General features: G+C 34.7%; 4 protein-coding genes across 5 annotated transcripts; 1 reads left to right on the forward strand and 3 right to left on the reverse strand.

The window, feature by feature from the left end:
* Positions 1 to 4,568: 4,568 nt before the first annotated feature.
* LOC140771233 (uncharacterized) lies at positions 4,569 to 5,977 on the reverse strand. Of its 2 annotated transcripts, none has more exons than XM_073112685.1 (4): positions 5,826 to 5,977; positions 5,518 to 5,685; positions 4,989 to 5,129; positions 4,569 to 4,920 (listed from the first exon to the last, which is right to left on the reverse strand). In XM_073112685.1, exons 1-4 carry the CDS (start codon positions 5,895 to 5,897, stop codon positions 4,789 to 4,791), a joined length of 513 nt encoding a protein of 170 aa, XP_072968786.1. In that variant the 5' UTR covers positions 5,898 to 5,977; the 3' UTR covers positions 4,569 to 4,788. The 2 variants fall into 2 exon arrangements, with proteins under 2 accessions (XP_072968786.1, XP_072968785.1); XM_073112684.1 differs by having other exon boundaries at positions 5,518 to 5,694.
* Positions 5,978 to 11,649: 5,672 nt separating this feature from the next.
* Positions 11,650 to 12,075, forward strand: LOC140769869 (VQ motif-containing protein 17-like). The gene has a single exon (XM_073110757.1). The coding sequence runs from the start codon at positions 11,650 to 11,652 to the stop codon at positions 12,073 to 12,075; it is 426 nt and encodes a 141-aa protein (XP_072966858.1).
* A 710-nt stretch (positions 12,076 to 12,785) lies between these two features.
* On the reverse strand, positions 12,786 to 16,807 carry LOC140770967 (non-structural maintenance of chromosomes element 4 homolog A-like). Its single transcript, XM_073112307.1, has 7 exons — positions 16,647 to 16,807; positions 16,465 to 16,545; positions 15,138 to 15,384; positions 14,936 to 15,029; positions 14,365 to 14,581; positions 14,182 to 14,273; positions 12,786 to 13,132 (listed from the first exon to the last, which is right to left on the reverse strand). Exons 1-7 carry the CDS (start codon positions 16,762 to 16,764, stop codon positions 12,902 to 12,904), a joined length of 1,080 nt encoding a protein of 359 aa, XP_072968408.1. The 5' UTR covers positions 16,765 to 16,807; the 3' UTR covers positions 12,786 to 12,901.
* Positions 16,808 to 17,880: 1,073 nt separating this feature from the next.
* On the reverse strand, positions 17,881 to 23,283 carry LOC140771310 (protein EMSY-LIKE 3-like). The gene is made up of 11 exons (XM_073112791.1): positions 23,115 to 23,283; positions 22,943 to 23,024; positions 21,566 to 21,768; positions 21,355 to 21,464; positions 20,998 to 21,244; positions 20,659 to 20,886; positions 20,507 to 20,575; positions 19,672 to 19,917; positions 19,028 to 19,096; positions 18,879 to 18,942; positions 17,881 to 18,289 (listed from the first exon to the last, which is right to left on the reverse strand). Exons 2-11 carry the CDS (start codon positions 22,968 to 22,970, stop codon positions 18,276 to 18,278), a joined length of 1,278 nt encoding a protein of 425 aa, XP_072968892.1. The 5' UTR covers positions 22,971 to 23,024; positions 23,115 to 23,283; the 3' UTR covers positions 17,881 to 18,275.
* Between the last annotated feature and the right edge of the window lie 2,489 nt (positions 23,284 to 25,772).

A 25,772-nucleotide genomic window follows, 5' to 3' on the forward strand; every position in this document is an offset into this window, starting at 1 on the left:
ATAAGGTTTATAGTACTACCTCTAATTTCTATGCCATGCTTAATCTTGTTCATGGCATTATTTTTCTTCTGTCGCTCAAAACGCCTACTAGGGCATGAGGAGGAGCAATTACATGACATCTCACAAGATTAATTGCTGTTATTATTAATCTATTACTTAACACTATTTTTTAAAATTAATTATTTATCTAGCATGGTATCAGAGCTTATAGTTCTGTCGAAATCTTATTTTTCTATTATCTGTGCTAATATGGTGTGGACGAATGGCACATCTTCATGTATATATGTGGAAGCTAGTAAGAAAAAATTATCTCCTTTTATCTTAGAGTCGACATAAATACAAGATAATATTATATTAAGGTTCTCAGGTTCAAATCTTAATAGCATCCGTTTAACGGGATAGAAGAAGAAGAAGAATTTCTAAAGCTTTTGCTATTTCAATGGGAAGTATATCTTTTCATTTCATTTACCTGTATTCTTCTAACTGGTGATACTACAATCGTCACATAAAATCTTGTATCTTAGCCCTAATTCTCTTTATGCATCATGAACTTAAAAGGTAGAGCATATGTATATATCTACAAAGTCTAAATCTCTATGATTATTTCTGAAGTTTCCATTCTAATGTTAGAAGTAATCTCTTGTTAGATTCATATTATCATATAATATCCAAAGTTAGGCTCTTGTATATATTCTGGATATAACATGGATGATGAAATAGTTTGATCTCCTTGCAAGAATGACAAGTTCCTATTAATTAAGTTTGCATATAACTTAATTACTTGTGGGAAGTCTGAGCTTAACCTCGTCTATAAACTAAGATTTCTGGAGAAAGAATTAGAACATTTTTCCAAGTTGATAGATGCTCTAAGAACCAGTAGGAATATTCAGAAGATTGTCCAAATACCTGGAGTTATTCATCATAATTATTTCAGCAACGATAACGACAATTATTCAAAACTATCTAATCTGCAATTTTCTATAATTTGTGACAAAGAGTTGGTTCAGCTATGAAATGAAAAATATCAAGAGAGACATACATGAGTATCCACACTGATAGCTACTTAGCATTTCCTTTATCTTTAATTTTCTGGATGACAATTGCTGGTTAATTTGATATTCCTCAACTATGACAATGATGACAAATTAATACCTATTTTAAATCCCTAAATGATTATGATGTGATAAGAAGGGATTGAAACTAATCACTAGTTTCAATTTAGTATTGGTATCTAAATTAAGAGAGTGAGTGATCTATAGCTTGCTTGAGTATGACAAAGATACCAAATTATGGGATTTTGGCATCCTATATTAATCCATAGCCTTACATTTTAGCAGCTTCTACCAAGTAGAATTAATTTAAGCAACTGTTTGTTTCCAAGTTCATAAGAATAATTACATTTAGCTTCTTCTAAACTACCATAGCCTCTGAACTATATTATCCACATAAAACTCTTGAAATATATGGACTCTCTAAACTAAGTATCACATAAAATAACAGTTTCACTCTTAAAAGAGAATAGAAAAAGGTGAATAATTGGATAGTTTTAGATATGCATGTTTGGCCTCCTTAAGCACTACCATATGTATCGTTTATGCTGAGATTTAGTGCCTTTGACTTTTGTATATATATATGTATATATATGTTAAAAAATTAAGCTTTGGATGCTAAATTAAAGCGATTCTGAAGTTAGAAGATGATCACTTTCTAAGGCATCAGCGACTTCGGTAAAAGCTTATTCGTTTGAATTGGATTCTTTGTTATTATTTATTGTGATCTGAGAAAAGGTCCATGATTCATCTCCATTGAATTGTATAATGTTTGAGATCATGCATTTTGGACGTTTTTTTATTATTAAATTTCTTGCAATTCTTTGTGTATTATGGAAAAGTCATTCAGCATCTCATCTCAAAGTCTTATCAAATAGTTTCATTTATATATCAGTAACACCTTTACTTTCAACTAGAAATGGAAAAAAAAATTCAGATTAATATTTCTTGGAAATTAACAACAAGCTCTTTGAAACATAAATAAAGAATTCTTCTCCAATCCATTTACCACAACCTTATAGCAATAATTAATAACATAATACCAGAAGCTCCCACAGGTTTAACTGATGGAAGTGCATAAAAGAAGTTTATCCAAACGAGAGACAAACTTTAATTGTGATTATATTGACTACTCCACTTAGTAAAAGTTTGCAATCAAAATAATCATCACTTCCTTAATTAGTCAATGTCATTTTGTAGCACTTAGTAATCTGAGACTAAGTACTATATACTTCAGGTATAATAATATTACTTTGAGGACATAGTGACATCCTTCACACTTTAGACTAGTATTGTTTCAATTGTGTGTGTTTTAATTATATATTATGGAAGTATCAAGTGTGATAATGTCAACATCCCACTACTTTATAATCTTGTTAGTTTATTAGTTCAAGTAATGCCTAAACATCAAACAGATTGATGACCCTCTTGATTCTTAACTTATTATACTTTCTCATTCGTCATCCTTATTATCATGTCGGAAATTTTTCTCTTTTTTTATTCAGTTTGTTTAGATTATATAGACCAACCTTCGCCAAATACTTGCACAGATGATTACTTGCATAATTATTTTGAAGTAATAACATAATGACTTATTTGGATATAATTTCGAGATAAGAGGAGAAAAATAAGTTTATTGAGAGTACCATTATACCTTTATTATAATATTTAATAATTAAAGTAACAACACAATATATAATGTCCATAAGATTACTCTTTAAAATGAATAAAAGTAAAATATACAAGCTATAATACTCAAACACTATAATATCTAATATTTAATTATTCTTCATTAAATTTCTTAATAGAATCTTAAAAAATTAAGTAAATAGTATATTTAGTATCTCTCCCTTTCACATCCAAAAATTCAATCATAACAAAAGAAAATTATTTTGTCTCTATTTTTCTTCGTATTCTCTCCATTCAAACAATGTATAACATTTCGACCATTTTAGTAAGCTTTAGTAATTAATGTTACGGAAAGTAGCAGCAAAAGATGAGAACTTAAATTTGTATAATATCACTGTTATTTTATATGATATATTGATGGCAAGAGGCTATTATTGCTTTCATCCTAGTGATGTAAGTGATGACATTATAATCTTAAGGTGGCAACACAAAAGCACTACCTTATCTTAGGACCACTTTGATGGCAATAATACAAAGTAATTTTCACAATGAGTAAACCTTATAAAGAAGCCGCTAATCTAGTTCACAATAGAAAAAGAAGAAGTTGTTTATATTTGTTAGACCATATAAATATAGACAAACCTAGAAAATTAGTTCTATAATGATGGCTGGTATAAAGACTTTATAAAAAAAATATCTAACTGGGTTGGATTGCCCTAGTATTATTATAAACTTGTCAGGTAGCAGTGATGGTTGACATCATGTAGGACTGTGTTACTTTTATACCCAATTGCCCACAAAAGGTATACTCATTAAGTTGATCGTTTGTAATTGTGAGTTTGAAGCTGGAATATATAATTCACAGCATAGATAAAAGGTTCCCTGTGTGGCACCTGCAGAGTAGAATTTGATAAAATTGAAGTGTATCACTTACCTGTACCTGGCATTAACCATGCCTGTGGACTTTATATCAGAAACTACATTTCTTTTCTATGTAAGAATGATATTTTACAAATAATCCAACATGCCCATGCCTTTTTGAAATGGAAACCCATCAGTCTGACAGATTAGTGAATGCATGCAGTGGCTTCGTGTAACTGCTGCAGATTTTGATCATTCCTTCACAGAGAAATTTTAAAATTTCTGTTAAAATTTAGCTCAAATTTAGATTTTAGTATTTTGCAGGCTTATTGTGCCGGTGCGTCGAACACAATTTCCAGACAGAGGCTATTGATGCAGGTGTTCAAACAGCCCAGTCGCGTTCGAACGCGAATCTGAACCGAGAGCGAACTTGATGTAGGTGTTCGAACGGGGCATTGATATTCGAACGCCAGTTTGCATTTGCACTAGGCGCGTTCAAACGCGACTCGTGGGTGTTCGAACGCCCTATGAAAATCCTTAACTTGAATCAGCACTGTAAATAGAAATGTTAAGTTTTAGGACTTGGTGTGGGAATTTTGCAAGAAAGAAAAACTTGTAGGAGAGAGCCACCATTGTTTAGAGTGGGATTGGAGTTGTAAACTCTTTGTATTTAGTGATTTGTATAGTGGATCGAAAATTGCTCTGCCCATGAACATAGGCACATCATCGAACCATATAAACTTTGTCTCGCCCTCTTTTCTCTTTATAGTTTGCATACATTTGGTGTTCATATGTGTGATTAGCTTGAGTATTAGAAGTTCTCTATAACTAGCATCTTGGATTTAGAGTTCTCATATTGATATTGATATTAGCTTTGCTAATATTTGGTTTGCCCCAAATTATTGCTATTCCATTTGGTTTATTTAAGGGTGAAGGGTTTTACCATTTAGGTATTTGCACAACAATTTCTTCCTAGTGAATTCATGTCACTAACTTAGCAGGAGAAAAGAAAATGATAACCACTTCTTGAAAGCAGAAGTATTTCTATTTTCTTTCTCAAGTTTTCTTTATTTGTTAAGAAAAACAAGAGAAAGAAATCAGGAAGTGTTCTTCATCCATCGTCTTATCGAAAGATCTAACACAAAAACACCTGCTGACTTGGTAAATACCATTACATTATTAAGCAGCAACATGTTAACTCTATTATTTTCTACTGCAATTTGTCCTCCCACATTGTTGATTGATTACTTCAAAAGCTGGATCTGCACCCTATTTGAAACCAGGTTAGCCATCTTTTATAATGTGGAATAGGATGAATCCTTCTGTTCTTCTTTGTGCAATCTGATGGCAACTGCGAGCCCTTGTCCTCCGTCGCCTTGATCTGTAAAATGCTAATAAATTTTTACTACAATCTTGCTGTTTGCAAAAATAAATTTGATATAGACTTACTTCAAGCATTCCTTTTTTATGCTCTCTTTTAGCTGCTTGAGGAGCATCCTCCTTTTGCTTCACTGGTGAATCACATTTACAACTTTCAGGCACAGGTAGCATGAAGGATTTCAATCTCTCTCCTTCCAATTCAAGAGTTAACTGCAGAAGAAGTAGGTCATAAGATCAGAATGATTCATATGTATGTTAATTGACACAACATTTCAGTGTTTATGTTTTCCAACTTCTTGGAATTGGTAGCCAGAGTAGCAGTCTAATAATTCTTGTTATCAACTTGGTGGTTTTACTTTCTTAAATAAAGATCATTCTGATATGCAACATTTTAGAATTACTCCCATGTTGTTTTACTTCATAACAACTACTAGTCATATTGGGTTTAAACCACAGAGAGTAGGTTTACAAAGTTCAATATATTTTTCTTAAAGGGTTGCCAAGCATTACACCACAAAGAAGAGAAAGGAGAAAGAGAGAAAAGAGTAAATTTGTGCATGTACAGCAATAATGAGTTACAATTGTATGCTAGTGTTACCTTTAATACGCGATGCTCGAGTGATGCTACTCTCTCCATGAGAGTACCTTTCACTGGAACCTCCTCAAGAGCAGAGACTAGAGGCTTGCATTGTTCACTGGATTCTGTTGGAACTAAATCAGCTTCATATCTTCCTGATAAATTGTGCTTCTCCTCAATGTAATCAAGCTGCAAGAGCTATTTCTTTATTAAGACTAAACAAACAAAGAGTGTCTCCCAAGAGGTGCATTCTTACGAGCTATTAAAACAAGAGTCTCTTAAAAATCTCTATAAAGATGTAAGATAAGCATAAAGAAGAGAAGCCATACCACACGATCCAATCGATCCAACCTCGGTATTACCGGCATCAGATACAATCTTGGAAGCTCTTCTTGTTCCATGACCACCAAGGGATGATATGAAACAGGAGTCTCTCACTCAACTCCTCAGTTTCACTTGTCAGACTTGATACAGATCTGCAATTAACTTCTTGGTCAGATCTAGTGAAGAGAAAAGAAGGCATCCAGAAAATTTATATAGCAATGTGACCATTTCAAAGCATTGAATGATGCCCATACTCCTTTGTCCTCATACTATTTCTTATTCTTTCTTTGAAACATTTTCTTGCCTGCAAGTATCTTATCTGCTTATACCCTCATCTTTGGACACATTAATAGCTATAGAGCTACATGGATATAATAAACATTCACGTTTTCCATAGAGACTCTTTTCTTATCAACTGGGTAGATGGATACGTGGAGAATCTGGAGATGTCATGGACTTGGCATATTGAGAGATATTATATGAACGGTGAGAAGCACGACTGTCTGCTCAACAGAGTATGAATGTTTCCAAACAAATTGGTGGGGAAAATATGGAAGTGCTTCAAGATCTTGGTGTAACCTGACATTAGAACCTGGTCGAATCCATGAGCTTTAATTTAGTCATTTCATGGCACTTATGAATTTAATTATCTTATCTTACCTTGTTCAGTCTTGCTTCCAACTGGCACAAGATAGCCTGATATAAACATATTAGAGCAATCTGACTGGATTATGCAGCAAATTTGTCTAATCCAATAAAATTTACTGCTGGCTCATCCATTGCATCAATAGTTGAAAGATTCAGAAATGATAATCTCAGAACCTAATAAAACTTTTAGATATGAGAATTCCTGTAACAGATATCAGAAAGAAGCAGAGAAAATAAAGCCAATTTATGAGAATATCATGAGGCACAATCTGTCAATCATATGCATCATTCTATATATACTTATCTGATGACAAGCTTTCACCATGGATTCAACTGATCATTGAACTAATAGGATATATACAGATTCGAGTAGACACTTCTGTAATAGGGAAAATGCGCATATTGGTCTCTGAAAGTAGAAGATCTATTTTCAAAATAATCCCATAAAGTAGTATGTGCAAGTAAATTGATTAAGATGAAATAATCCCATCAGATATTAGTATGCATACACACCATTACACCACTAATGAAGTTCGGTTCATGAGAAAGGCTACATTGTTTGAAGTTTGAACCACATCACATAGCATTGAGAAAGAAACATACTCATAAACGATTAAATTGATATCTATCTACTTGAAGAAGAGTAACAAACCAGGATTAGGAATAAAGATCTTGCATTACAAATACATAATGTAAATGTTACCTATTTCACCATCTTAGTAAATTTATAGGGAGAAAAGGAAGGAGAGATTAAATGAAACAAAGCATTCATATAGTGCTCAGATAGTTAAAAATTTTCTGTGTTGTATGAATATTCTGATTCAAATTCCTAACGATATTAGTTTTACTAAGACGCCATTAAATTCTCATCTCTCTAAAAGAAAGGCTATACATAATTGTCTGATACATGTCTATATGAATTCATGAGAGCTTTTCTTTTTCCCTCTTCTAAATCATTTTGACGATGATGTTCAACTTCAAAATGGCATCTGTAGATTGGTAAAGGCCGTCGAGAAATGATGATGCACGCTGCAAGCCGTTAGTGCCAAAGCTGCTGGAGTAGCAGTCATTGTATTAATTCTTCTACTACTGCAGGAGGAATTGGAAAATGGAGCAATATGGATACAACGAAAAGATCCCCTCATAGTCTGTGATTATTTCATTGGCAAGGATCAAGAAGCTGTGACGTTCATGGCAAGAAGAGATGATCATAAGAAACTATTCATCGATTGCATTTTGTCAGTTTCTCTAGCAGCTTTGGTGGTCATTCCATTTAGCTTCTTGTCATCCGTTTGATCCGTCTCTCTGCTGGAGCTTTTTACTTCTTGAGCACTTTACGGTTCATACTTGTGTACATGCATAGTTTTGCATGCTACTCTATTTCATGACTCTGTCATGATGCCATGAAAGACTGGTTTTACTTAATAGCTTAAGCTTTTAGATTAACTGACATTAAGTTAAATTTACAACTGGTATTCTGGATGATTTACAAGTGATAATTGAACATTCCATTTCTTTATTCAAACTGAGCATATATATGTTGAATGTCGATTCTTGTTGTTTTTGGTAGTGGTTGGTGATGTTGATAATAATTCTTCCTTATTTTCTGTGTACTTTGCATGTTGATGGCAACTTATTAAGGGAAAAGAAAAGAAATATACTACAGTGAGGATTCTAGATGTTATTGAAAGATAAGTATGAACAAGTCCTGTGTCACGAAATGTATTGAAAAATTGGATCACATTATGTAGAAACGCAAGGAGATTGTGGATGCGCATCCACTATCGTTGATTGTGATTAATTAAATTAATGCTTCATCAGGTACTGGAAAGCGGAAATAGTAAAAAAGTCAACGCATATAGAATTAGTAAAAACTAAAAAACGATATTTATTTACATATTTAAATTATATGAAAGACTAAGAGTATGCAATATGTATGGTTTCAATAAGTGTTAAATAAAAAACAATAGTTTATTTTTACTGTTTGAAAACTTAATAGCAAATTATATATAAACTTTATGGATATTATGAAGTTAGCCACCTGCCTCATCTGCTGGAAGCCCTTTTCGTCCGACTTCCTCAGGCTCAATACCGACGGCTCCTTTTTGTCCCAACGAACTTAGTAGGGTGGGCTTCATCTTGCATAACCTAGTAGGTTCCCTAATTAGTGTAAGTTGTTGGCGAAGGATATCTCAACTCATCATCGAAGATGATTCTCTCTTATTAGTCAACATTTTGAAGTGTCACCCTGCGATGCCAATCATTGATGATTGTCTAGATTTTTTATCTTTTTTTCTTTTCATGTCTCTCAACCATATCTACCGTAGATAAAGCTAATCACTCGGCTGATTAGCTTGTTAATTATGATAGAAATATGGCTTTGAGGAGGGCTCAATTCCCTCTCCTCCCTGTCTATCTTGGCTGCTGAATTTGTGTACCAAGGAACCTTAAAGTAGTATATCCTCTACTTGTTTTATTTCTTTAGAAAAAATTATATATAGGCTTTTATTGTCGGAGGCAACTCAACTGCCGGTGGACCCCGCTGCAACGGCCGGCGACGTCAACCTCGTGCTGGCTCCCACGACGCGTCTCCATTTCGCGCCACGTTGCTCGACGACGGCGCTTCACGGGGGCCGGCGCGTCCCACGTGCTGCGCACTGTCCGCTCTCCCCGCTGCCGTCACCGTCCCCGTCTCCCGACCGGATCGGACGGGCGGTTTCACACGGACGATGCGAATCGTAACGCCCTCCTCGTGGACTCAATCTCCAACTACTGCCCCCAAACAAAAGCTTAAAAAGAAAGAGGAAAAATAAAAGGTGAATTGTGATCCGTCTGATTCCAGATAGATACGGTGGAGTTGGTATAAAGAGATTTGATGATGGGAAGAATGATAACAAGGCAGCCGAAACAATTTTCATAATCAAATTATACATTAATTTTTTATCATTTAAGAGTCAAAAGACTTTTATATATAAGATCGACAAGTAGTTAACTTTCCCTAAATATATAGACACCAAATAAAATTAAATTTTAGCTAATATACTAAGTCGTTAAGTTTAAGCTTCAAGTCATGTGCATCGTCCAACTATTATTTTAAATTAAACATCATCAAGACATCAAGCTATCGTGTTATGTTGAGCTGCTCTTTTTAGAGCAACTCCAATCGGGCTCCAAATTCTAAATTTGGAGCCAGGTTGAGCTCTAATGGGGCTCTAAAACTAGCTCCAAATTTGGAGCTAGTAATAGTCGGGCTCCAAATTTGAAGCCCCACTATGAAATTGGAACTCGACTCCATTTGTGATTTCAATATTTTGAAATACCAAAATTGTCCAATAATTATTATATTCAATAATTTTAATTTTATTTGTATCTTTTATTAAATAATTTAGTTAGTTAAACTGAGTATATAATTAGTTTTACTAATCGGTTTTTAATAAAAATAATACTATTGGAACGGTCTCATCGAGACCTTTAAAATGAGTCTAATATTAAATTATTTTTGAGTTAATTTAAATTTTAAATTTATTATTATTTATAAAAATGAGTATAATAAATTATGTGTCCTGAAATATAATTACTCAAAATAATGTAAATATTAAATATTAAAATATATTAGATATGAAATACATTAAAAATGAAACCAGAACCGGAACCGGTGACTACGGAGATGACTTACCAGAATATTAAACATCTATTGTTTTTATTATGTTCGGTTAATTTCTGCTTATTTTATGTAATATAATTTTGATATTTTTAGTTAATGACATGTAATATTTATTTCGATGTTTATTTCGTGTAATGTAATTTCGATAAGTTTAATTAAAAAATTAGTAATTTAAAATTACTTCTGAAACTATTAAATATTAGTCTTATTTTAAAGATCTCGATGAGAGTTTTCTAACCATATATTTTTTATTAAAAAATAAGAACGCTAAGATGACCTATTAAGTAATTTAAAATATCTAATATAATAATATATATTTATTGTTGTTGCCCTATTTTTGAGCCACGATCGGACATGCTCTAAATCAACAACACAGCCAACCCATCAATCAAGCTAATCCGTTGACCCTCACTAAATAATTTTCTTCATAATAATTATTTAAAATCTGATTCGATTCAACAACCTCTTTAGTCGATAAATACATAATCATAAATATGTCTATATAAATATATATATATATATATAGTGTCAGAAGACTAATTTCTTGCACTTGATTTTTAAAATCTTTGGAGCCTAACTTGTTGCATTAGGTTGGATTTGTGTCACATGGAAGATGCAATGGTGCATATAGAACTACATGTTTGTCGCATAGAAGGTGCGGAAATTGAAAAGTTTGCAGGATACACGAGTATTGCAAATTGAGCACAAGAGTCTACCTTATTTAAAAAAAAATTAAAAAGAAATTATCTTATTATGGTCTATTGTATATTGCACTGAGATGTCCAAGTGGGGCCTCGAAATGATTTTAGAGTCCTACTTTATACCTCAGCATTACAGATAAAGGCTTTTCCCTTGATTGGAGAGTTGTATGAGATCTAATTAAAGGTTTGGGTAAAGGATCCCAATTCCTAATTCCTAATTAAGGAGATAAAGAATGGCTGCTATTGTTAATTAATTTGGAAATGAGTTGTTCTGTCAATATTAACTTACTTCACGTTCCAAATGTTGTCCATCTCTTAAGTGCTTCTAATAAGCATTTTGTATGTTGTCCATGTAATATCAACCACCTTCTTATAAAAAAAAATTCAATTTGAGTTCTTTAAAGGGCAGCAAATCCATATTATTATTTATTGAGAGAGCTAAAGAAGATGGTACAAGTCATTATAAAACTAGTCATTATTAATACAGCCATGTTATAGAGGAGTTGTCCATCTATGTGGTTTTAAGAAAGTGAGGTCAAGAGAAACCTACTACACATAGATGATGAGCTTGGAAAGAGAAGAAGAATCTCTACTTCATTCACACGCTTTTGTGCAGGCATTTGCCTACGATTGCCTTCTTGCACCTTGTCTTTTTAGATTCACTTTTCCCTTCTTCCAACTTTTTGGCAGACACTTCTATTCATCCAATACATGCCTGCTTGCATCTATCACTTTCACCAGTCTATATAATGCCTCCTCCCTTCTACTCTTCTCTCTCAGTTCCATCTCGTGGCAAGTGCAGTTAGAGTAGCAACCATGGAGGATATCAAAGACTCAAAAGCCGGCAATCGCCGGCCTGAAACATTAGCCTTGCACAAAGATTCACATACGGTATCAAAGATACAGCCGAAGATAAGAATAGTGCACATCTTTGCACCGGAAGTCATAAAAACCGACGTCAAAAACTTCCGGGAGCTCGTGCAGCGGCTCACTGGAAAGCCCACCAAGAGCGTTGGCGGGAAGAAGAAGGCGGTGGCACGGCGTAAAGCCGATGCACTAAACATGGGATCAAGATATGGGTGCCAGGAGCCATGGCGTGGAGAGAAGGTCAAGGAGGAAATGAGAGAGGAAGAAGGGAGGATGATGTGCATCGAGAGCAGATCAGGTGGATTCTTGAGTGGTTTGGAAGAGGTGGATGGCTTCTTCCAAGAGTTTGGTGATTTCCCATTGCTTCCCTTTTAGTTCTTCTCTTTTAGCTTCTTCATCTGGTTATTAGATCATTGGATTTTATAGTTGGCTAGATCTTTGGGTCTCTTGGTTTGGTGTTGGAGGTGGTGCATGGATTTGTTCTTATATCTCCTTGTAGTTTGTTTTCGTGATTGGTAAATACAAGAAGGGCGTATTAGTAAGCTCCATTAATTCTGCTCATTTTGATAGTCATGTTAGCTTTCATTTGAGATTTGTAGCATATGAGTTTGTTTCTTTTGGCATTCCGAATAGCTTTGATTCATGAAATTAGTCACTTGCAGGATGTAGATCTTTATTTTCTTTGATGGTTTTAAAAGCTTATAAGATGATTAATTTGGCTTCTTTTGCATGGATGGCTCAAGCATTTAGAAACTTGCAAAACCAAGTATGATGAGCAGTAAATTCCAACTTAGTACATAGACAAATGCAAGTTAAGATAGTCTGGCACCTATGATATTGTCATGTTGATCAAAGATCCCAACTTGACGATATAACAACGATACTATCTATCTTGAGATGTTATCATATGGTCATGATCAATTTCAACATCTAAGTTTGTTTGGCTCGACAGATATATTTACAAGGAATCAGTTAGTTGTTATGCAATACAAGGAAAAAGACTTGACTGCTCTCTGTAAGTTGGAAATAACCTGCTGCATACTCCACAAAATGACACTGAGTTTGTGGTATTTACAATTCCGCACTGAAATGAGGCTACCACTGCAATTTGCTAATTGCCCAAAGTACACAGAGATATAGTTAGATTAGAGACATTGATTGACACAAAAAAAAGAATCAAAGTAACATGTTAATTGTGCCTCTAGCCATTGAAGAGGCGTCTGCGCTTCCGTTTCTCACCAGAACTATCATTTCCTGGCGTTTCGTCAACTGTCATGTCCTGCATGACCAAACCTCGATTCCTACAGAGCTTTCTGATTGGAGTTCTAGGGACAGCTTTATCAGATTCACAATTTTCTTGAGTGCCTGATGTAAATGCACTATTCCTGTGTGGCATCAGTTCTTCTCCAACTTTGACAATATCCTTCATCAGCTGGAAAACACAAGTTCAAAAATTATAGAAATATTAGTAATCGGGTGCACCTCAATTCTGAAGAACATCGTAGATTATGACATAGATAATGGTATTCTGTGGCATAAATTATGGATGACTCAACGTGCCAAATCACGATGACTCCTATGGGTGACCAATTCATTCTGCTAGTTAAGGAAAATGGGGTTACTTGAGGTAACTGATATTGATATCACATGAGATGAGATTAGCTCCCCTTGTGCAATCTATCAGGGTATTGATGAAAAGATACAAAAGAATAAAAGAGAAGAAAAAACAAAATCAATATTAAGTAATTAACATGATCTTGTACCAATTCCTACATCACGTGTCTGCTTAACAAGAAAGTAAAACTATGATCATGTCGATCTTCGAGGATTCTTATGACTGCATAACAGGGCCTGATAATTGGGAAAAGCTTGAATATAATGCTCGAACCCAGGCTTTTTCGAGTTGCTCAATGGCCCCTCTACGTAATTCTTCTGAATTGCAAATAGTAATCAAGATCTCTGTTTTTGATTATTTAATAAATCTTTTAACAAAAGTAGATTTTCTTAGCATTAATTTTGTCACTGGACAGAATGGGAAGACAAGGTGAATTATTCGTCGTCTACTACCCGTCATGGACACCCTGCTTTTTTATGTTCTATAGACTTGTATGTAAGGTTACAGATTTGGTCAAGAGGAAGAAACATCGTTTCGATTGCTCGTTCGAGAACTATGATATCTTTTTACTTACTACCCATCATGGACGCCCTGCTATTTTATGTTCTATAGACTTGTATGTAAGGTTACAGATTTGGTCAAGAGGAAGAAACATCATTTCGATTGCTCGTTCGAGAACTATGATATCTTTTTACTTACTACGTGCAGATTGTTGGACTATTAGGATTTACTTTTTTAACTTACATATAGCATAAAAGTTTGTTTGTTTTTTCTTCAAAGCAAAGCCCAGAGGCAACATATAACATAAAAGTTGAAAATCTTGGAAGAATAAATTGAGAAAGAATGAGTTTAGTCGCATTTTGTACCTTCCAGTCCTTGAAATCATATCTGAACACAAAATGATTGTAGGAGACTTTGCCTGAGGCTACTGCACTTGCTGCAGGAGCATTTCTTGGAGCTAGAAAACAATGCCAAAGAAATTAGTTATTTCAACTAAACATCGAATAGAGTAAAGTGAAAAGAAAGGGTTATAAGGATGAGATACTTACAGACTATGTGATGGTTACTATCATTCATATTAATTTCAACCCTGCCATCTTTCACTAGAAATGATAGCGCAAAGATATTCTCTACAGTTTGTGCAAAGGATGATCTGTTTAGCACCAAATTTTCTAGCCTCGTACTCTTCTTCCTCCTCAAGATATCAAACATCATAGACATATTCTTATCAGTATCAGTTTTCATTTCTTCCTCTGAATCAACAAGCTGTTGATCAAAGAAGGAAGAGTTAAAGAAAGCTATGATGGGACCATAATATCTTTTTGGTTATAATGACCTATAAACTGACAAATCTCCAGACAAGCTTTCTTTCCAAAGATAATAGACGAAGCAAAACTGCAACTTTAAGAGGTCCTTAAAAAGAAAAGCTAAACAGAACTCACAATAAGACACTAAGCTAATTGAACAAACGAATCACACTAACAAAATGAGAATCTGGAAGTAAGTAAATTAAAGGTCACAGTGGATTCCCAGGACAAAGAAAACCATAATTTTATCACAAAGAAGGTTGACTCTTGAAATTCCCGCAGCCAAATAGGCATTAGGGAGCAAAGGATTAACCTCTTCAGGCCGCCTAGTGCTTTCATTTACTTTTGTGCGTTTTCTGTTAAGCACAATCTTGCGCTGCTTTACTTCAGTACTCATAGGACCGAGCCTGGCATAAGTAACAAGTAAACACCGATTAACTTACAAGCTGTTCTGGAAGAAACTATATTAGCCACAAATCAGAATGCTAAGTAGAAAGCTGAATTAGGTTCTTTACATGGTGCAGCATCCAGAGCCAGACATGAAAACATGAGAGACAGCACGGCCAACTTTTTTCCAATGAAATATGCTTGGACCGTTCCCAGAAATTGCTCCACTTTGTTCACCAAATTTACTTACCAATGCAGTTACAAAATCAGAAGGTGTAATTCCCTCATTTGATTGAGACCTAACAGATGTTACCAATGTGTTGGCAATGTCCAATAGTGCCTCTGCATCTGCCACTTGTTCCCTCGGTTTTTGAACTGTGGTGTAAGTTAAATTCAACAGTAAAAAGAAAGAATGGAAGAGAGTTAAGAGGACCTAGGTAGAAAGTACAAGAGAAAGGACATGACTCTTGATTCTAATTTCATTTGGCATCAAACACTAGCAGAGCAGGACTCTACTAAGCAAACTGTGCCACTTTAAGCATTGTAACATAGTATGGTTCAGTGATGGTCAGCAACAAAAAAGGACAATATAAAAATATGAACTTGCAATATCATAGAACACAAATTCAGAAAAACTGTTAATATTCATGGAACAGACAATTGAAAGAAAAAACAGAGAGGCTCTCTTCTACCACATATAGAAGCAAACAAAAAGCAAATAACAAGAAAATCATCCCTGTTCCAGAGTGACCTAAGAAAGTTAAAATTTTAATTTGTTGAGTATTAACGCGGCCATTTATAATTTAATATATGGCTGCCAATGTGAGTCCAATAGCTGAAAATACTAATTAGCCCTCACATACAAGGGCCTGTTTGATTCAGGTATAAGTTCAAAGGCAATAGGATAACACGTTCCAACTAAGTATGACAAAAAAGTATAATGTTTGGATGCGAGATTGAATCAGATAATTGGCAATTACTGTCAATGCACCACTCTCAAAAACTAGTTGTGGACACCCAATACTTCTAATTCAGTGAAATTTATCAAGAAAACTTCTTGGTGAACAACATGTTTGACAGAGTTTTTGCATCAATTGTAGTTTGAAAAAGTACTTTTCCTTATTCTTCATCTTTAGGTTGTACATGCCGTTAAAGTGAGCATCCCCAATAGATGAAACATTAGATAATGTTAACAGGTCTTACCATAAGCCAAGCATTGAACTTTTACATTAGAGAGGATCAAAGACATAAAGAACACCATAAAAACACCATACCAAGTTCCAAACCATGGCAAAACAACCAGTTGACCAGGCACCACATCTATATGTGGCATCAAATAGTCTTCTAAAATTGCCGTTTGAAGGCTTTTAAGATATTTTACAGCTCACATATTTTAAAAGCTACTCCTTCTTGGATGGTGGAGTTATAGAGCAGAATAAGATGTGGGAATCTCACCAAATTGATGCAAACTATCCACCTGGGTGATAATGCTCTGAAACTTATCCGAATCGACTTTGTTCAAATCGTCTCTCTCATCTGCAAGCAAACCAAACAAGACGATGTGAAAGATACGAAGTAAAAACAAGCCAATTTTAAGAAAAAGAGAGAATAGAATGGAAGAAGACTAAGACCAATACCACTGATTAAATTCTTGACGGCGAGATAACGAGACCGGAGGACGCGGCGCTCCGCCGCACCTTGCCGGCTGCTATCGTCCTCCCCTCTCGCCTCCTCCCGCTTCCCCGACCTCGCCATGGATTCCACCTCGAGAGGTCTGGTTTAGAAAACGAAGAGAGACGAGCGATAGAGAGAACGGATTGATGGAATTTGAAATGGGTGGTGGTAATTTGAATAATGTTTGAGAGTTCCCGCGCTCAAATGCTTTTCGTTTTGTTTCGCGGGAGAAATATGGACAAAAAGAAGAAAGTCTTTTATGCAAATAACCACATGCATTTGAATCTTATTGCAAAAACGTACCGTTCTTTTACATATATATAAACAACTCCTCGTTCTTTCGATACATTTGCAAATTTGTATATATATATATATAGAGAGAGAGAGAGAGAGAGAGAGAGAGGATTTCTTTAGTACAATAGAATTAATTCTTTATTAATCAATTTGATGAAGATCTAACTGTTAAGATCTTTAAGGGTATAATAGGAATGAAAGATATTACTGGTTCAGCAGGTAATTTTTTTTAGATATATAATTTTGCACATTATTTTTTAACAATTATATTATCTTAATATTTTATTAAGTAAAAGACATATATATCATTAACTGAGAGTAATGTATATATATCAAAATAAGAATATTGATGTCTTTTATAATTAACTTGATGAAAATTTAATTACATTTTATCTTTTTAATTATTTTTTATTATTTACATATATCTCCCATGACAAATACTTTAATGCAACTTTAAAAATTATAGTAACGTTAGAATCCGAAACTGTCTCATCTAAGGCTTAAAAAATATACTTAATTCATTTAGGGCTTAAAAATATGCTCACTTTAAGGATTGATGAGCTTAATGTTTGATAGCATACTCGTGTAAGACTCAGGCTCGCTCTGAGAGAGGAGGGAGGAGATAGATAAAAAAAAAAGTTGAACAAAAAATTAAGTAGAAACATCTGATTTATGGAATGAAGGTAGAAGAGAAGATTTCTAAAATAATTTTAGTCAAATCAAAAATAAAATAAAATTGTAAGTAAACTTATGTATGAGATAATTTGAAATTTAGTTATAAACCTAGAGTAGTATTTTTCTATATAGAATAGAGAAAAAGATATCGTAGAACAAAACTGAGGCTTAGAAACTGGGTTTATAATTGACAAGCCTGCAAACATATTTAAGCAGACAAAAACATTCTGACCAAAAAATACAAGACAAGAAAGGAAAACCATCTTAAATCAATTTGGTAGAGCTTTCCTACTTCTTTCCATTACTCTTTCCATCATCTCCAAAACAGAGAGTTTTCCTTTAGTAATTTCAACTAAATATGAATGAGATACATTATTTCAATGTGGTAAGCAATAAATACTGGAAGATTTTGACACAGTAGTTGCTTCCACAAATTAAATTTCATCATAATCATCATTGTCATGCTGGCATGAAACACTATCTCCAACCATGTGATCAGCATCAGAGGCTTCTCTCCCTGCACAAGCCACATCATCCGCATAGTTGCTGGTGTGCTGATTTGCGACATACCTTTTGATTGCCGATAGATCCCAGATGACAGACTGCACTCAGCCGTGTGAGAATTAGTGCTCACCTTCTGCCTCACAGAAAAAGAAGTGTTACAATCTGCTGCGGAAATGAATATATTCCCTCAATCCAAGTCAATCTGTAGACATTATATGCGTTCTTATAGCTTCAGATCCTCTCCTCCATCCACGCATGTATAAAGTACACTTGATTGTAAGTAGAACAAATACTTTTGTATCAGGAGATTCATGCCAAATACTTAGATGTGATGATACAAATGGCATAATATCAGATAAGAGAGGGGGAAAAAAGCAGTGAATAATGCAGCAGTGCTCATTAGCCCTATCGGAAGAAAGAGAGAGTTGCGAGTATCCCACATGTTTTGGTAAGAGCAAATTGGAAAAAGTAGAAATTTTCAAATTTTCTCTCTGTACATTATTTTCCATGCATTAGTAAGATGCTCATAGTATTTCTACCTTACAAACCTATACATCAGAATTTTGCATGAACTGTTGCTAGGCCCTCCACATTTGTTTAAGGTACCAACAAATCATATAAACATATCAAATATAAATTTGAAAGAATATTTTACAACCCATTAAATGCCTAGAAAAACATCAAGCACAGAACGAACAAAGGAATGGTGAATCAGTATTTACCGCTTTCACCGTCAGATGCATCAGCAAGCCTTGCAATTGCACGGATCAATGATTGCTCATGCTCCTGCAGTTGATACAAGAAGCCTTCACACTTGTTGATTAACTTCAGTAAACCCTTAAAAGTAAGATGTTATGAATGTCTCTTTTACCTTCAGCAGTTTCTTTGCCTTCTCAATCTGATGGGGATCAGGATGACTTGCATCAAAAACTCTCTCAACCTGCTTGGCATCACAAAATGTATGAAATATTACATATTAAATGAAGAGCTTCTTTTGCATGTATATTTTGTTAAAGTCCCATATTTATGTGTATACCCTTCTAAGTTTGATATTTGCATGTGCTTATGTATATCTGCTCAAAACATTTGCCTTTTTTGCACGAATATCCTTTTATGTTAACAACTTAGTATGTTACTTTGACAAACATACATTAAAAGCTGAACAATTAATCTGTAAAATGAGAGAACTACCCTTAGCTAGTAGGTGCATATACAAAAAGGAATAAGAGACTTTTGCCCTTTTATTTTTCAATGATTTGGATTTTTAAACTTCTTGATAGACAAAAACTAACTTGAGGGGCATCAATGTGAAATACAAAGGTCTTGAGGAATATCCATGGCTCCATACAAAAAGCGATCTTGAGGGGGTATCAAGCAAATAACAAATTTAGAGGGCTATACTGTCAAATAAGGGGTTTAGAAGGCCATATAGAATTTTAGGGGAAAACCCAACTAAGGGCTGCCTTTCCATGTAAACCTCTCATTCAACATATACAATGTTTCTGTAGAACATACCTCTTTTATGAGAGTTTCAGTGTGAAGTATTTCAATGTCACTGGTATTCTTCTTCCCAATGCCATTTTGCAAGTGTAGTAAATCTTTCTTGGCCTGATTCTTAAGGGATCCTCTTCCCCTTACTGAACCAGGGAGTGCACTGCCATTATCTGTTGTTTTCATAATTCCTCGTACTGGTATACCACGGCCTGACTGATGATTGATACCTGGGTACTCACCCTCCCATCTTATATCTTCAGGTGAAATCTGCAACCAAGTAGCTTACTATATGAAACACAAGCAGATGCTAGACAGTTGTCAGATTTGAGTCAGATACAGAAAGCGTTTAAGGATAAACATAAGTAATCTGATGATATAATGTGGAAGGTCACCTACATAAATAACTAGAAATTCAAGACCAACATCCAGAAAAGGAACACAAGAATTGCTCAGAGAAATCTGCTGAGGCTGGAAATTAGCTTGGGATATGCAGACAGAACCTTTTACTAAAAACAAAGTCCCTTCACAAGGCTTTCACTTTGAGGGTGATGAGGGAAGATGCACATAGCCTTTTGTTACTAAGAGATTATTTTAATGACTAGAGCTCACAACTTCTTGGATGAAAGGGGTAACCCTTAGTGTCCAACCAAGTATTGTTACTGACTCTCTGATAATATCATAAAGACATAAATGGTATACACAAATAAATAAGAGAAAACATTGCTGTCTGGCTTTAACTATTGATTCTATTTGTTGCTAAGTAGATAAGAGCTGACCAAAGCTGGACAAAACAGGTAACAATAGAAAAAATGTCTGAAATAAATTATCTCAGGCACAGGAAAGAAAAAAAAATTACCTCTTTGAGATTGACCCACTCATGTGTCTCATTTGGTGTGTTTATGTCATAAACCAGAAAATGCAGATCCTGTCAGTAAATTAGAAAATAATAAGGTTGTCAGTCACCTACTGCCACAGGCAGAAGTTGAATGATAGAACAACCAGACGCACCTCTGTCGGATTGTAATCCGTTATTACAGCCTCATAAAAGTTATTGTCATCAGGCCACCTTGTCATGACTTTACGCCCAATGAATGAATTATATGATTGTGGCTCAGCAGATCCAATTGCAGCAAGAGCACCAGAAGAACCTCTATTCACAGCGTGGACTCTACCACTTGGACCAGCAGAAGGATACTGCAGTGATTTTGTTGAAGATCCACCTGGCAAGACTTGACCCTAAAAAGCAACAGGAACAGCAATCAGAAAAACAAAATGAACAGAAAATGCATAATGCAGTTTACCTACAAAACTACGAGAACATTTGTTCTCTTTAAATCATTGACTTACTGATTTAGGGTTTTTCCACCTTGCTCCTGGTGGAGCTCCCTTTTTTGAAGTTGATGATGATGGCTGCATTGAAGCAGAAAGCGGTTGAGAGTGCATGGGAAGTGATGGCACATCCAAAGGAGGTATAGACTGAGATGTTCTTTGCCTCTTGCGAGAAGCTGACATGGTCGGACTTGGTACAGGATCATGTGTGGTTTGAGCATTATTAATCAAAGCAGTTTGAGTCCCACCTGCCTGTCTCCACTCCCTGATAAGTTAAATTAACAGTCTAGATAAAAATAAAAATTGAGGGGACTTCTTCTGAATTGACAATGTTATGCAGCTGGACATAGGTAAAATGTATTGAATAAAAGAAACCTTATACTACGAATAATGTCATCAGCATTGACCCTGCTTAATAACTCTCTATGTTCTTGATCAGATACTCTCAGCTCCTTTCTAAGTTCAGTTATTAGACCTTCCTTCTCCTGAAGAAATTAGTGGAAGCCAACTTATGATTAACACTAGAAAAAGAAATAAAATGAATGTACAGCAAAAGTATTTGGCTCAGATGATGCGGGATATATACCCAAGTAATGGCATCAGACTGAGCCTTAAATGCTCGAAGAACAGAACTGTATGCTTCTTGCTCAAGTCGATGGACTTGGATCTCCATATCATTCTGTACCCTGGGGTATGAAATACCACCAACAATAGCTCTTCCATTTCCAGTTATATGTCCTCCTCTTGTGCCCCTGTTCTGATGTGGCGGTGGAAAGTCATCATCAGTTCCTGCAGAGTGCAGACAACATTGAGAAACAGAATAAACATCACAAAATTATAATCGCAAATCAGAAGATCCAAGACAAGCTTAGCTGAAATATGGTAAACTTCTAAAACTTTTTGTAAAGTATTAGTGGGATTGAAACATTCAATAGTCACTATATTATGGCTTCAGTTAGTATGAGAATATAGGGTGTCGAAATAACAGAAAATGCAGGCAACATGGAAGCTCACACATCTGCTCATCGAAGGCCTACTTAACTTCAATGGCATATCCTCCATCTTAAGTTCCCAGTAGTTCCAGTACACAGACCAAATAATACAATGCAAACAGGATAAACAAACAACTGCTGAGCTCCATATTCACCAACCAGAAAAGCCAATATCATGAAAAAGCAGCAGGAGCTGCTGTTGCCATGAATATAATCATCATCTTTCAAGCATTCTCCAAAAACAAATATGGGGTGATAAAAGAAAGTCTTGAGAAAGCGTCAGTAGAGATCAGCAAACTTTTACAACTACCTGGTGCCACATTCTAAGTTTCCAACTGTTGCAAAATTTGATAAACAACCAGTTGCAGGCAAGCTATGTTGCAATTTAGGTCTACGAAAAGTAAGAGGGATCCTCTGGTAAGTCCTCAAGGCATGATATTTTACAAAAAATATAATACTGTGACAATTCTCCACATCTATAAATAAGCGAAGTGCAAAAGGAACTCACACATATGCAGTAGTTGAACACAGTTGTCAGTGACAGTAGCAACATCTTTTCGTTATTATTATTTTTTATTCTTTTTTTTTTTTTTGGGCCAGTAGCACGTCTGTCTACTCTTGTTTCTTTCTTCATTGAATGATTTGAAATCTTTCCAGGAAATCAAATACAAGTCACCTTTAAAGGTGCTTCATGGTCAAACAATAGCACGCAGTATTTAATGCGCATCAATAGATGGTTAATCAGAAGGCAAATATAAATTCCTAGACCTAATTCATCACAAATACAAGCTCTAAGCCCTAATTTCCTGATCACGCCCAGCACACAATCTATACAAGTTTACCCTCATAATTGCACTACTTCGCGCCATTTAAAAACAAATCAACAAGGATATTTTAACAGCTAATGAACTTGATTTCACATAAATTCATGAGAAAGCTTTCAAATTCTACGAAAGATCAATGCAACTCACCGCTACTATCTGAAGGACAATATTCCATGGACGCTTACTGTCACGAAGCTGACTGCGATACTCCAAAAAAAGTTGCAATCACCTTAAAGAAGCAGAAAAGAGAGAACTTTCTTAAAACTAGATAGAATTTGCATCAAGAACTGAGAGATCAATCCACATTCTCGATGCTCACTCCCGAAAATCAAGATCACCGGGTATCTTCAGTTCCGATCGAGGCCAACTACGCGAAGAATACTTGGAACTGCGATGCGAGATTAGAACCGGAGATACGAGGGATCGGTAGAGAGAGAAGGTCGAACCTTCGGTGTCTAGGGCACAACCGAATAAGGTGAGAGCGTGAATTGTTTTTATCATATTAGGTTTCCAGCCAAAATTAAATATATAAATAGCTACTTACCAAACTAAACACCTATATAACCGATATAGGTGAATTTGTGGGGCCAGCGTCGAAGCCGATCACAAGATCGCTGAACTTATAACAGTGAACGAACTATTTATTGAGTCCGTTGATAATTGAACATCATTATAGGTGCATAATAGCACCTCAAAGTCAAAGCAAATAACCCTGGCCCTGTGGAGGGAGTACGATGATGGGCAAACTAAGTTCTGAGAGTTCAAATATGATTGCTTTTTATTGAATGAAGGCCAACTAATTTATTTAATAAAACATACTAAATACTGATATTTTTTTTTACACAAAGATTACTCAAAAATATTTTAAAAAGTTGTCTCTATTTTGGGTTGTCGCCCTAATTTGAAGTTTACGGTGCGGAAAAAAAATAGTAAAATGTGTATCGATAAATTCAGACCTTGAGAAGACCTCCGACTTAGAATAACTTTTCTATTCTTTTATTCGGCAGGACCACAAAGAAAAGAGGTGGTCAAAAAAGAAAAAATGGCTGGACAATATGGACTAATGATGGTGGTCTATTAGTGGAGGAATTTGTTGGGTTTTCTTTTACTATCGATTAATATTAGTTACAAATTAGATCGATCTGGATATTAAAAAATTATGATAATTTATGTGGTGATAGCCTCATGAGTTACAGATCTAATAGTTTTAGTTTCAAATATAAAATAACTTAACTCAATAATCATCACATACTCCTAATTAATCCAAAACTACTGCTATTTATATGAGTAAAATTTTAGCGGATCAAATCCACATGTAGATTATCCGTTTTAATTCAAAATTAAAAAAAAAGAGTAAATTAGACTAATTAAACTCGACTCAGTTTGACTCAACTAACTCTATCCCCCGTGGTCGGATCATAACAAATGCTAAACTAGTTGATGCTTATTAATTTTCTTCGGTTCAAATGTTTGAAATCAAGTTCTATTTCACAAACAGTTTTGGTTCTTAAGTTGTTAGCTTTTGGTATTATTATGATTTGGGGTAAACTTTGTGGTGGGATGTTAGTAGACCCTCATTTAGGTGTGTTGTCAATTTTGTTAAGGTTGTAGGGATGTGAAGGGGATATGCTCATAAGCTATATTTTGTGGGTTTTTTATTATTTGTTTCAAAGAAACAGGGCAGTGTTGCCTTTTTGTCAAAAAGAAAAACTAATTTATTTAATAATTACTCCCTATTTAAGGTTAAAATGCATATCTTGCCATTTAGTAGGAAAAGAGAGTACCAATAATTTATTTATACATGTCACTTATATAACTGGTTTTATTTAGTAGATTAACAAATTACTTGTATCTTTTGTTTAATAAATATGTTAAGTGGATTTAATTTAACTAGGTTGGCGAGTTATAAATAGATTGAATTTAAATAGATTAAATAAGTTGAGATAATAAACAAGAACATAATTTATTTAATATTTAAATAAAATGAGTCATATTAAGGTTTATCTGATTTACCTTTTATCCTTCGTGGACCTCACGCGGAATCCTTGTATACTCTTGCATATCCGGTAATTACTTAGAAAAAATTTATACTTAACTTAAGTCAAGTCTTTTAATATATATTTTTACAATTTATACGTTTTATTTTTAACATTTGTAAATCGATCTCTATGTTTTATCATATATTGATGAGGTGCCCTAGGCACCCCATATAGAAAGAAGGGTCGAAGGTCAAGGGCCTGTTGCTTTCCCCGTCCCCCCTCGTTGAGTGGTGCTTATGATATTGATAGAAAGCCCAATGTTGGTAGATTTAAATGTGTTAACTAACTTTAACAAAATTCTTAGATTAAGCTAATTATACTAAGAAGATTACAAAAATATTTTTATCCAAATTATGCCCAACTACCGGGCCATACTCAAATAAAAAACCAAAGCTATACTCAAACCCAAGCGCAAGCTATAGCCAAATCAAAAAAATACTAAACCCTCATCAAAGGACTCTCTATCTCCATCTCGATTAAAGAAGTTTTGTAATGCCCCTGCCCGGCACAGGTATGTGAACACCCACATGCCCACATAACATGTATGACACGTGTGACAGGATGAGCATGCTTATCATATGAAGATACACCACATACACTCACATAATCCATCTTAAAATAAATTATGATATCATTCTCACTGAGGGTGTTCCAACGGCTTCACGATGCGTTTGAACGGTCAAAACAGGGTCTCTGATATGCAAATATGATGCAAGCGTTCGAATAGCCCTTCTTAGTATTCGAACGCCTTAGCTAGAAATCTTTATTTATCAATACATCTTTAATTCAGGTTGCACACCATATTATATATTAAAAGTTAACCGTTAACCAAAAACATAATTATTAACCAAACCACATTAAGTCTAATATTAAACTGACTTGACTAACATAATCTGAAAGTAACTTAAACTAATTGTTGAGATTAACTCTTTATCTAG

Source organism: Typha angustifolia, chromosome 11 (genome assembly GCF_048772165.1).
Source record: "Typha angustifolia cultivar Huaian chromosome 11, ASM4877216v1, whole genome shotgun sequence".
Taxonomy (NCBI): domain Eukaryota; kingdom Viridiplantae; phylum Streptophyta; class Magnoliopsida; order Poales; family Typhaceae; genus Typha; species Typha angustifolia.

What these genes read in the sequence shown, in the direction of transcription:
- LOC140770967 (XM_073112307.1), bottom strand. Translation starts at nt 16,764, where the DNA reads ATGGCGAGGTCGGGGAAGCGGGAGGAGGCGAGAGGGGAGGACGATAGC. An exon ending in CGTCAAGAATTTAATCAGTG is followed by an intron (nt 16,546 to 16,646) that starts GTATTGGTCTTA and finishes GTTTGCTTGCAG; the next exon opens with ATGAGAGAGACGATTTGAAC. An exon ending in ATGATTTCAAGGACTGGAAG is followed by an intron (nt 13,133 to 14,181) that starts GTACAAAATGCG and finishes TGTGTTTTCCAG; the next exon opens with CTGATGAAGGATATTGTCAA.
- LOC140769869 (XM_073110757.1), top strand. Translation starts at nt 11,650, where the DNA reads ATGGAGGATATCAAAGACTCAAAAGCCGGCAATCGCCGGCCTGAAACA.
- LOC140771310 (XM_073112791.1), bottom strand. Translation starts at nt 22,970, where the DNA reads ATGGAATATTGTCCTTCAGATAGTAGCG. An exon ending in CGGATTACAATCCGACAGAG is followed by an intron (nt 20,576 to 20,658) that starts GTGCGTCTGGTT and finishes ATTTACTGACAG; the next exon opens with GATCTGCATTTTCTGGTTTA. An exon ending in AGGCAAAGAAACTGCTGAAG is followed by an intron (nt 18,943 to 19,027) that starts GTAAAAGAGACA and finishes TATCAACTGCAG; the next exon opens with GAGCATGAGCAATCATTGAT.
- LOC140771233 (XM_073112684.1), bottom strand. Translation starts at nt 5,897, where the DNA reads ATGGAACAAGAAGAGCTTCCAAGATTGTATCTGATGCCGGTAATACCG. An exon ending in TGGATCGATTGGATCGTGTG is followed by an intron (nt 5,695 to 5,825) that starts GTATGGCTTCTC and finishes ATAAAGAAATAG; the next exon opens with CTCTTGCAGCTTGATTACAT. An exon ending in TCGAGCATCGCGTATTAAAG is followed by an intron (nt 5,130 to 5,517) that starts GTAACACTAGCA and finishes CTTCTTCTGCAG; the next exon opens with TTAACTCTTGAATTGGAAGG.